General features: G+C 41.1%; 1 protein-coding gene across 1 annotated transcript in view; it reads right to left on the reverse strand.

Annotated features, from left to right (window-relative positions):
• Nucleotides 1-12,641, reverse strand: part of MYLK (myosin light chain kinase) — a 196,322-nt gene that overhangs the window by 102,446 nt on the left and 81,235 nt on the right. Inside the window, exons 6-10 of the mRNA XM_048309977.1 lie at nt 12,077-12,242; nt 9,233-9,269; nt 6,883-7,457; nt 5,005-5,208; nt 4,735-4,869 (exon numbers count right to left, since the gene is read on the reverse strand). Of these exons, the coding sequence (XP_048165934.1) occupies nt 4,735-4,869; nt 5,005-5,208; nt 6,883-7,457; nt 9,233-9,269; nt 12,077-12,242 (1,117 nt within the window). The remainder of the gene's footprint in view (nt 1-4,734; nt 4,870-5,004; nt 5,209-6,882; nt 7,458-9,232; nt 9,270-12,076; nt 12,243-12,641) is intronic.

Raw genomic sequence — 12,641 nt, forward strand, 5'->3', positions numbered from 1 at the left:
TAAGAAGAAGTAATTACAGACAATGCAGAGCATATACCATCTATTTTTCATCTCACTTGACCTGAAGGAGAGCTCAACCTCTGTAGTGCTTGGAAAACGTTTTGAATTTGCACGTAGTCCCAGCTGGTAAATATTCTTGGCATCTAAAGCAGTACTTGTATGTAACATTGTGCAAGAAGTTGTTTCAAGGCTTTCAGTTTTCAGGTGGTGTGGGTTCCTTGGAGATTGGAGAAGGCAGACTGAACACCATGGAGCCTGTTCAGTATCAAGGCATGGCCAGCCAGGAAGGGAGCAGGTTCTGCTTCCTTCCTTATTTTTCTTGTTTGTTTCGCAAAGCAGCCTTCCGTTCACGTTTCTTATGATTGATAACTTGGTCTTTACATTCATTATTTCACCAAGATATACACTCTTTCCTCACTATTCCCCTCAAATTGATTCTGGTTTGTTATCACTGTCATGCTTCGAGGACAATTTGCATTTGATATTTTCTAGTGAACTTTACACGTCCTGTCCCATCTGATTTTTTTTTCTATGGAGTTCTGCAAAAGTGCTGTATTTTGAACAGTAGTGAGACTGCTCACAGCATATTGCTTTTTTCTCTGTCATAGCAGAGTTCAGTTGTGAATATAAAAAGCTTTACATTCCAAACATGGAGAGCAGATGCTAATACACCTTTTTTTAAAACAGAATTGGTCTGCCTGCCTCAAATTATATACTGTGAATATACTGTTTTCTTCTTACGGCCAGTTAGTTGATGAAAGAGTCTACCATGTCATTTTGCCAAAAGTACTGTTATGTCTGCTTGGAGTAATACTTCAGGACCAGAAGCACAATTTTCTCCTTTATTTGATCATGGATGTAAATATGAGAAGTTTGTAATATCTAACTAGGTGGTAGACAGGAAGGAAATGTTTGCATTCAAGTGGATATCACCACAGCCAACTTGATCCTTAAGTAAAATAATAACCCTAGGAGTGTAGATGGAATTATCAACATTAAACAACTATTTATAATCCCTTCACATTTGTATCAAAATGGTATATAAACAGTTATGTCTCACAATCCTGTACAAGACAGAAAAGCATTAAACTATAGTGATATGTTTCAGCAGTCTGGAATGAAAGTCGTGTGCTTGTGTCTTTAGAGTAATATATGATGTGTCTAATTTTTATTATTATGAGAGCTTCTTGTGCTTCTGTTATGTAGACTCATCACTGCCTTTTGATTTAAGAGCAGAGTTAATGCACTGACTCTCACTTACAGAACCCTAATGGTTTGAAATTGAACTAACTAAAAAACAACCCCCACCTGCATTGTGATATCAAGCCAATTGCAGCTAGAAGTTTGGATGCAATGTAAGCATGATTACACCTGAACAGGGGCAGACTAATGACTTCAGTGAGAAGAACGGTCAATATAAAATAAACGACCTGAAAAAAGGCAGTGGGGGACAGTACATCACAGAAATATGTGGCCTATTTATGTCTAGGCTTTATTTTTCAGGAGACAATAGTGTTCTGATTAGAACATGGTTACACAAATGGAGACCATATATCTATGCCTGATGAGCAGCAAGTCATTTGAAAATCAACTCAAAGTCAGTCAAGTGAGACAGGAAGATGCTCTGTATGTGAAGATAACTGAGTATAACTACATCATTCAATGTCTAAGGGAACACTAAGAGCAAGGGTACCTTGGAATATGAAGATGAAATGACTCAAAGTTGCTCCTGAGCTGCAAGACAATTTTGTACAGCCAGAGATTCTACTCACATCTGCAAAGGAGGAACTTCAGCACAGCCTTCAGACAGAGAAACAAATAATGTCCAATGGGAGAGTGTCAGAACCTTTACTCACATGTTTGGTGTTGTAAATAAAGCACCAGCCTTTCTATTCTAGACATGGAGTTATTGGGAAGGGGAACAGCCCAGGCTGTGGGAACATACCAATCTCAAGGTCACGGTTCATTTGCCCTGCCACCTTTTTCAGTTAGCCCATTTACTCTGAATAGCTAAAGGAAAACAGAGATCATGTGCAAATAATTATTTTTAAAATGAAACATCTTTATGGCAAAGTATGCTATTCTTTGTTTATAACCACATGTGCACACACACACAAAGACAGATAGACTGGGAGAATCTGCCAAAAAGAAAAAATCAATTGCACTTCAGGAGTAGAAGAGGTGATCAAGAGTTAAGCTGAATAAATTTTTCTAGTGTTTTAGAGATATGGCTTTAAATGGAAAGAGTCCTTAGCCAAAGCATGTAGTGCCTGGATTTCTGAAATCATTTGGAATTGAAGCAAAACACTGATTATTGGGCCTAACTTTGATACTAAGAGGAAGTTAAGGAAACTTGACTGTTCAGCTGTGTCATCAGGACAGGGTAGGAGATTATACAGTCTGATAAAAGTAAAAAATATTTTACTTTTTTTTTAGTCAGCTTTAGGCAAACATTAGGATCTCAAGGAACATACTTCTGGTTGAGAAGCAACCAGAAGAGCTGTGATTTCAAGATCTTAGGAACAGAGCTGCTAAGGTCAATTATGACCTTCCCAGCTGATGGAAGGGTGGAATCAAGCACTGGTCTCCTCCCTACTGTAAAGAGTGAAATACTGCACTCAGACTGCAAAGCATAAACACATGTATTGAAAAATGAATGATGTTTAAATGATCACCTTGTTTAAATGATCCACCTTAATGCTGTTTGCATTGTACAACTGGAATTGTGCATCTTGGGGATGGGTTGATTGCTTTGCATGAGCAGTGCTAGGTCTGACAGGATACTAGAAGTGATTCCTGATAGTTCAAAATGGGCAAAGCAGTTTTGATGTAGTACTTCTTTATTCCTATTAAATCAATCTGTTGTTATGTTTACGTATAAGAGTCTTTTTAGGGCAAAGCAGACACAACTCAAGAGAAGCCGAAATCTGAGTTAAAACTAAATATGAATATAAGCTCCCTCACTACTTCTCATACGTGCAGGTAGGCCCTTCCTACATATCTCCTGTGGTAATTTATACATTCCTACAACATAACTCTTGAATGATTCAGAGTATTTTGAGTGGAAACTAAATATAAATTGGGAGACGTACCTACAGTAGCTGAACCAGAAAGGTTTCAGTTGGACCAAGCATGGGGCTAATAATGCCAAGGTTGTGAGTTTGATCCCTGTATAGGCCATTCATGTAAGAGTTGGACTTGATGTTCCTTGTGGGTCCCTTCTACCTCAGAATATTCTGTGATTCTCTGATACCTTGCTTAGAACTTACTGTCTCTGCAGGATCATGATGCCAACCCATTATGCTTGGAGCAAAAGCTTGTGCCAAAGGCGTGGGGGCAGCACAGGATTCAGCACGGGGCAGCAGCTGCGGCATAGCCACGGCACAGCGCTGTGAGGGGCTGTGTGACACAGCCCAGGTAACTCACCTGGCACAGCCGTGTGACACAGCCCAGGTAACTCACCTGAGCACAGCCGTGTCACCAGCAGCAGCACAGCCGTGTGACACAGCCCAGGTAACTCATCTGGCACAGCCGTGTGACACAGCCCAGGTAACTCACCTGAGCACAGCCGTGTGACACAGCCCAGGTACCTCACCTGGCACAGCCGTGTGACACAGCCCAGGTACCTCACCTGGCACAGCCGTGTCACCAGCAGCAGCACAGCCGTGTGACACAGCCCAGGTAACTCATCTGAGCACAGCCGTGTGACACAGCCCACGTAACTCACCTGGCACAGCCGTGTCACCAGCAGCAGCACAGCCGTGTGACACAGCCCAGGTAACTCATCTGAGCACAGCCGTGTGACACAGCCCACGTAACTCACCTGGCACAGCCGTGTCACCAGCAGCAGCACAGCCGTGTGACACAGCCCAGGTAACTCATCTGAGCACAGCCGTGTCACCAGCAGCAGCACAGCCGTGTGACACAGCCCAGGTAACTCATCTGAGCACAGCCGTGTGACACAGCCCAGGTAACTCACCTGGCACAGCCGTGTGACACAGCCCAGGTACCTCACCTGGCACAGCCGTGTCACCAGCAGCAGCACAGCCGTGTGACACAGCCCAGGTAACTCATCTGGCACAGCCGTGTGACACAGCCCAGGTAACTCACCTGAGCACAGCCGTGTGACACAGCCCAGGTACTTCACCTGGCACAGCCGTGTCACCAGCAGCAGCACAGCCGTGTGACACAGCCCAGGTAACTCACCTGGCACAGCCGTGTCAGCAGCAGCAGCACAGCCGTGTGACACAGCCCAGGTAACTCATCTGGCACAGCCGTGTCACCAGCAGCAGCACAGCCGTGTGACACAGCCCAGGTAACTCATCTGAGCACAGCCGTGTGACACAGCCCAGGTAACTCATCTGGCACAGCCGTGTGACACAGCCCAGGTACCTCACCTGGCACAGCCGTGTGACACAGCCCAGGTAACTCACCTGGCACAGCCGTGTGACACAGCCCAGGTAACTCACCTGGCACAGCCGTGTCACCAGCAGCAGCACAGCCGTGTGACACAGCCCAGGTACCTCACCTGGCACAGCCGTGTCACCAGCGCACCCTGCTGGACACAGGCCAGAACTGCGGCAACACAGACCCTGCTCACATCGCCTTTTGAGCACTTGATGCTCGTGTAGAGGGTTTTCCTCAGGTGTCCCAGCGGGTTGCATTAGGGTGATTTAGAGCGCTTTGAGGTGTCAGTGCGTTCATGCAGGTGTTGCAGAGCAGGGGATTCCTTACCATTGAGAAGCCATGTGATGTGAGGCACAGGGACCCCTCCCACACAGCACTGCAGCACAAAGTCTTGCCCTTCGCTCACAGTGCATCCTTTCAAGACGCTGGAAAAGCACGGAGCAACCTCTTCAACTTTAGGCCCTTTAAAACCAAAATGAAAACAGTTCCTTTAACTGAAACTGATGAAATTAGCTTTACCACTTAGAGCCTTTTTCTAAGTATGCTTAGACGACCACAGTTTCCAAAGTGCAGATGGGTTCACAAGAGCTTACTTACTTCTGACAGTTAACAACCAGCTGGTGCAAGTCTGGCCTTTGGAGTTGACAGCTGCACAGCTATAAGATCCACTGTCCCTCAAGTAGGCTTTCTTTATCCATAGACAATGAATTCCATCTTCTTCATATATTTGGACATCTTCTCCAGCTTTAATAGGTCGACCTTCTTTGAACCACTCCACATCTGGTTTTGGCTTTCCTGAAACTAAACAATCAGATATTCGGATTTTTAAGAATAGGTATTCATAATTAGTGTTATTTAGTATATATTTATTTAGTATTATTTACTTCAGTATAAATTAGGTACACTTTACACTACATAATCATATAGTCCTTAATGGGCAATACAAAAAACTATTGTCAGGAAGATAGTTTGATATTTTTGATCTTCTAAAACTTCTTGGCCAGTCCATCTTTTAAAATAACAAATATTTGGTAACCTGAAAAACCATATCTGAAAAAAATCTTCTGTCTGAAAACTGTTCTTCTAAAAGTCACAGACAAAATGGATGTGAAACTGAAACACAGAAGTCTGTCTGAACACAAACCTTTCTTTACTCAGCACTGACACAGGTTGCCCAGAGAGGTTGTGGAGTTTCCCCACCCAGGAAATATTCAAAGGACACCTTGGTACAGTCCTGGATGTGCCTGAGGTGAGGCTGCACAAGCAGGGAGAAGGGCCAGTGAAAGCAACCCTGGTCAATCTCCAGAGAGGATTCTCAGGGGAGTTTCTCGGATTACTTACTAAAGTGCATTAGGGACATTCCACTGTGACCTCCCTGCAGACACCCTGCCTTTGCATGTAAGAGTTTGTGCTTTGGGTCCAAAGCCAAATGAGAAGGCATTCACTGGCTTCAATAAAAACTGGATGATTGCCTTTTTTCTCTACAACAAAAACTGTATTTCCCTACCAAACAAGGTCATGAATTAGCTAAAGCTTGTAAAGTATGAGAGATGCTCTGACAGAAAACTACTAAAATTCATATTTTTAGTAGTATACCTGAAAAATAAACTATTCAAAATGTGCCAGGATCTTCAGAATCTTTTCTCCACTCCACACACTCTGGACTTCCGATAGAAATTATATTCAGTACTCATGGGGCAAGACTTACCAAGAAATGAAATAAATTACCATGGTGTTGTGTGATTTATTTTGGGTTTGGGGTTTTTTTTGCCTCTAGAGAAATAAAAAAAACAACAATTTCGTCCTCATTTATGTGAACACTTTAAAGTGCAAATGTTATTAAAAAAAACCCACTAGAAAAATGCTTCCAGATTATTTTCTAAAATTGCAATTAAGAAAAAAAAAGAGAAGTGTTCCAAGTCTACTACCTAGATGCAGCAAAATGTAGCTCTCATTACTCTTCTGAGAGGTTAAAACCCGTTCAAATTCTGTGGAACAAACTCTAAACCTCACTTTTAATTCTGACTTTATCATTTCAGATGTTAGGAAGCACTCAGATCAGGCTGACTAAATATGAGACATAAAAATAGATGCCTCAAGGGACATGCAGTGACTGATTGTATTTTCTTGTCTGATGATTTTTTGGCTCAAGGGTAGTGTAACTAATTACAGTTCTTGAAAGTGTGTTCTCTTGCACCCTCATATAAGAGGGCCTAAAACTACCTCCTAGAAGGAGCAGCATTGGTTACATCTGGGAAACTCCAGATGAGAGAGGAGATGGACACTATGGTATAGGATGGTTTGAAAATTTCACTAAGTGTTGTGGAAACAGCATTGGATTCTGCATCTATTTCCAAAAGGCTTTAGGAGGAGAACAACTTCCAAAGAAGAAGGAATTACTTTCCACTTCCATGCACAGAAAGGGAACCCCTTTCCAACTAATCCCAGGGGCTGGGATAATTTTCATGCCTTTACCTTTGCTCTTGAATTTAATCTCCTGGCCTTCTGATACTTCCAGGCTCTGTGGATGGATCTCAAACTGAGGGGGAATTCCCAGGGACTCCCTCGTCTCCTCCATTACAGACCCCAGAGCTCCAGACCTGTTTTCTGCTTCTCTGGTCCTGGGACTGACATGCCCTGTTAGAGGTGGAGTTTGCTGAGCTGACATCAGGAGCTGCACCGCCCTTTTCCTGTTTTCACCCTGTCTGATGGAAGTGGCCTGGGGTTCTGGCTTTGGTTCTGGTTGCAGTTTGACAGATTGTAGTGTGATGGTGCTTGAAGTTTTCTGCAAGACCTGAGGTCCCTTTTTTCCTTCTTTATGTTCTTGAGAAGACAGTGCGTTGGTTTCTTGGTGCTGTACTTGCTTACTTTCTTTGGCTTCTCTGGTGATGTAAAAGGACTCTTTCTTTGCTGACACCCTGTCTTTGGTTTCAGCCATGAGTTCTGTGCTGCTGGATTTCAGCTCTTTAGCGATCCCATTGCTGGTTGCCTGTTTAAATTCTGAATTTTCAACAGCTTTAATGGTTAATGTGGTTGGTTTCGATGGCATGCTGAAGGAAAATAAGAAGTTTGGAGATATAAATATATAAGCCCTTAGCAAGAAAGTGAACTGATTAGCCTTTAGCTTCTTTCACACAGATCAAGAACATGGGTCAAGGAGGTGAAGTGAAAGGCTTCATAAAATGAAAACAGGGCTCAGACACTATCTCAACTCAAGAATTTCAGGATACAAGTCCACTGCTCAAGTTCTAACATGTTCTGTGAGTCAGACATTAACCTTGCATGCACTGCTTTGGATGGGAAGCAATTACATGAGATCTGAATGACCATGATGTAACACTACTTGATGCTTTAATAAATTGAGTTCATGTACAATCATAGCTCAAAATGTCACATAAAATACTTCCCTAAAGGGAAATGAAAATGTAAATTCTGAAGTGATTTTACTATTTCTAATTATAGTGTCTTGTAATTTAGGTAACTTCAAAACAAGACTGATAGGACACTTGACCAAAGTCTAGGGGAGGGAGAAGGGGTATTGGCACATTAAAAACTTGACTGGATGTAACAATATCAGCTATGGATTTATTAGGAAGAGTTTCTCAGAATTACAATGGATCTGCTGCTCAGTATTTTGGGGGCACAAGAGTCACTGACTAACTGGGGACTTGAATCTAAATCTCCTTCACTGAAGGTGACTGCTTTGATCCCTAAGCTATCACCTGTAGAGCACTGTGTCTGTGTCTCACACTTCCACAGTATTACTCCAAGGCAGAATGGGAACACATTTGAAATAAATGCAGTAATTTCCAGCCCAGCTCTGTTTTGCTACAGTTGGTGCCATTAACTTATTCTCTTAGGGAGACTTGTGATATTTATTGGGGTACTTTCTTCAGCTGGAGTTTGATGTACTGTCTGAGATTTGTAGTAACAACTGTAAGACTTCTTCATTTTACAAAATGTCTTTTTTTGTGAATAAATGATGGAGGATGCAGAACTACTCTGGAGAACCACATGCATGGGAAGTTCTGCCTGCAATGCTTCACAGTTTCATTTATACTAAACTTACTTTCAAGTATGTTCCTAAAAATCACACAGATCTGAAAAACAGAATAGCACAGCATTTTCAATTCCACTTTGCAGTTAGGACAATGTGAACATGCCATTTTGAAATCTCACCCAGGGCATGTGAGGACAGATAAACATCCCAATGACTATAAAAAAACTGGCCTTCATCAAAAAGTGTCTTACACAGACAGCCTTGAACTTTTCATTCCTGCATTTTCCATTCATGAAGAAAAGTAATTTTATAAAATAATTTAAAAATTTTAATTTTAAAAATCATGGTAAAGGCCTAAATATTAATTTTTTCTTGTTACTTTACCCCTACATTTGTATGTATTTTCAGACAACAGCAAAAACCACGGCCATACCATGTTTAGTTTATGACAGGAAAGAACAGCCAGCTCAGTACTGACAAGGTGCACTCAGGCTGTTAACTCCAAAAAGGAAGTTTGACCCTCTGGTACAGTGTAGAATTTCTGCCTACATAGCTTATTTTAAAATTTTGCTTTCCTGGAGCAGACCAGAACTCTGTATTTCATAATGTTGCCACCAGTTCCACCAACTATTTCCTACAAGTCTACCAGGACAGCTGATTTGGGCAGCAAGAGAGAATCTTATTCCAAGCAAACACTTTCTTAGTTCCAAATACAGACAGACCCTCCAAAAATTTATCACTTTGTGAAGAAAGCACATGCAGTAAATATCAAAATTAGTGCACTGCAATTAAATAATCAGAGAAAATACTGTAGTAAAAACATACCAAGGTGGCTGAGTGTATGTGTCAGTCTTATCTGGACCTGAAACATAAAGGAAGAAACAGGTAACTTACACACACAATACTGTGCACAATTCCAAAAATTTGGAAGACTTTAAGCAAAAAATATACTTAAGAACCTTCACTCTTTCAATTTTCAATCCATTGAAGTCAAGATTGACTATCACCACACCTGAAATTGATAGGGACAACAGGAAGCTGCTCAGCTGAAACACAAAGAGGTCTTGGTCCATTTTGAGACATTGCTGAGTCATGTTCTCACAACCCTGCAGAACTAAAGGTTCAGTGAGCCTCAAGATCTCTATGCTGGGGGAGAGCAGTAAGGAAGAGATTTCAACTGGGAAGCAGCTTATCAAATCTTATGATAACTCCACAGAGTTTGTAGAGGTGGAGAGAGACAAACCATCAATCAGTCCTACACCTGAGGGTGCTCACAGTGAAACTGCAGCTGTCTCTGGCTAAAACACAGAACCAAGTCAACAGGAGTAAGACCTCCCAAAACCTGGACCCACCTGTAAACATTTACCAACCCATTTGCTGTGTAGCAAGAATTATCACCTTTAACATGAAAAACAAAAAAGCTAATGCATCACATTTCTTAACTTTGCAATACCACCAAGAAATCTGGGAACATGACTGGGCTATATTGATTTGCCAAGGTGCCTCATCAGATGCACTGATAAAACTGAGCACATATTTACCCACAATCAGTCTCCTAATTTGTAATCCTCCATGACAGTGTTTGTTTCTCTTGGGGGCAGCATGAGATAATGAATAGTTGTGAGGAGAGAAATACCATTCTAGGTCAAATACCAACCACATCTCTCCATTACCCCCTAATTAACATTTCAGGATGCAATTTGTTTTCTCCTGGTCAGATCAAAGCTGCACCTACACTGTTGTCAGCTGTGAGACTAGAAACTACAGTAGAAAGACATGTAATAATATATTTGCAAGATAGCAAATTTTTCAAGTCACCAACAAGCACGTCATAAAAAAGCTTTCAGAGTCTCTGCCTCAGGGAAAAGATAAAATCATGTGATGGATGATATCCTGATTTCCACTGTGTTTTACAAGCAAAAATCCACATCTAAATGCTTGGACTTGCCAAGCCATTTGGAGCGACCTAATGAATCTATTTACACACAAAAGTTGCAGTGAGAGAGGGAAAAACCCATTGACCTAATTTCAATAAACCTTCCAATAAACAGAAGGTTGAAATAACAGAAATATTGAAATTAAAACTGAAAAGACTGGATAAATGCAGAAAAGGAAGCTTCATAACTACTGGTTGTAGACAAGAAAATACCATGCAACCCTGTCAATTAAAAGAATATTTCCTCCTCCCTCTTCACCTTCCACTCAGAAAAAAATACAGCTACTGGAGGAAAATATCTATATATGAGATTGCATGTCTTTGAAAGAAAATGTAGTAATTCTGAACCACTTGATTGTCTGCTAACATCTTGCAGCAACTCTGACAACCTGATTTAATGGATAATGAAAGAATTAGGTATTATATATTGTGGTCAGGTAAGTGGAATCATCCAATTAATCAAGACCACTGCAAAAGAGTGCCCTTTTTACCGACCCGCACTAATCCAAGAAAGAATGCCCACATTATTCAGAGATGTGGTCAGCATCTGTAGCAAACGTATACCACAAGTGACTTTGTGACCCCAGTTCCACATCATCTCTCAAGGCAGATGTAGCCATTACAGAACAGAAAGCTCACCACTTCAGGGAGAGCAATTAGGGATCGAGTTTTATGTTTAGATAAAAGGCTTATTGAAAGGAATAGCCCTTTCTCTAAAACTACCATTGAACAGGCAAACTACAGAAGCTTCTTCTACAGTGGCTTCATCAGGTCAGACTTACAGATAAAAAGTACAGCTTTAAGTTGTAGAAAGGTTAGCTGTGGTTCTGAGCGTACCAAACGTACATCCACTTGTTATTTATACTCTTGATACCTTACAGAGTGACAGCATTGATGTGAAACCTAAAGTCTTGCAACAAAAAACTCACTGCTGGCTGCATATGTAACCCATTGACCTCATGACTGCAGTTGAAGCCAGCAGCTGTGGTTTTAATTATTTAATTGGGTCCAGTGACTGCTTACCCCCTGACTGATGAACTTCCTCTTTAGTGTGCTTGCTGAAGGCTGTATGATTTTGAGGCTGATGCAAAGGGCACCCTAAGAAGCATCAAACTTCAAGATGAGCTGTATATGATAATGAATGTATGGAACAGAACATCCTACTTATGCAAAGATATTTGTTTCCTTAACAAGCAGTGAAATAGGCAGGGTTGGGAGTTGAGAAGCCTGAATTTCAATCTTATTAACTTGGAGTTTTTTTTCTCTCTCACAATTTAGAATTATGCTCCTTTACTTTACTTTCTTAGTTCTACAAATATAGATAGAATTTTCCCTCCCATAAGGGAGATAGTATAAATGTGCATCTTGTGGTAGTACTCAACAAATACAAAATTAATTATTGATTATTATGACAAGTTCCAGCTTCCATATGCTGAAATTCAAATCTATGTTCAAAACATAGAAGTCAAAATCACAGTAGAAGTGAAGAGGTGTTTTTAAAGGAAGCTGTTACAAAGCACTTGGATAACCTTTTTTCCCATGAACCAACACAACATTTACAGTTGTAGCACAGTCCAAGTTATCACAGCATCATTTAGTGAAGAGAGAGAGAGAGAGAAGAAAATAATGGGAGGAAGTCAGTGTTTCTTGTGAATGTCGAGAACACAACCAGATAAATTTTAAAGGAATGTCTGTGGCTCACTTTTCTCTCTCCTGCAAACCCTTTGCTGTACCTTGAACGGTGAGCTCTGCAGACACAGATGCCTTCCCAGCGCTGTTCACCACTGTGCATGTGTAAATTCCTGAATCAGCAAGCTGAACATTCTGGATCTCCAAGAACTGGATGCCTGTTCTCTCATACATGTTGAGACGCTCATTTTGCTGCAACTGAATATCACCCTGCAAATATCACAGGATACCATGAGACAGCAGCTATTGTTAAGAGAAGGGGAGCAAGAATTTTTTAGTAAAACATTAAGTCAAAATGCCTTTCTCCTATCCTTTAGCCAAATTCCTTCTATGAATAATACTCATATGGTATAAACAAAAAAAAAAATTGTGTCCAAAATTCTGTAATTCATATCTTCAGGAGGCTTTCTTTTTCCTCTATTTTTCTACCTACTCATCTCAGTTTGGTTTTGGAGTTTCCCTGTTTATTATACCCAGATTCCTAGAAAAAAAATATTTTCATTGTATGTGGGCTCAAGCCAGTTTTATGTTCCTGTTTGTTCCAGGAAGTTAAATGCTTTTAAGCAAAAGCTTCCAATCTGGAGAGTAGTTCTCTATCCCTCAATAGTT

This window comes from Corvus hawaiiensis, chromosome 7 (genome assembly GCF_020740725.1).
Source record: "Corvus hawaiiensis isolate bCorHaw1 chromosome 7, bCorHaw1.pri.cur, whole genome shotgun sequence".
NCBI classification, from domain to species: domain Eukaryota; kingdom Metazoa; phylum Chordata; class Aves; order Passeriformes; family Corvidae; genus Corvus; species Corvus hawaiiensis.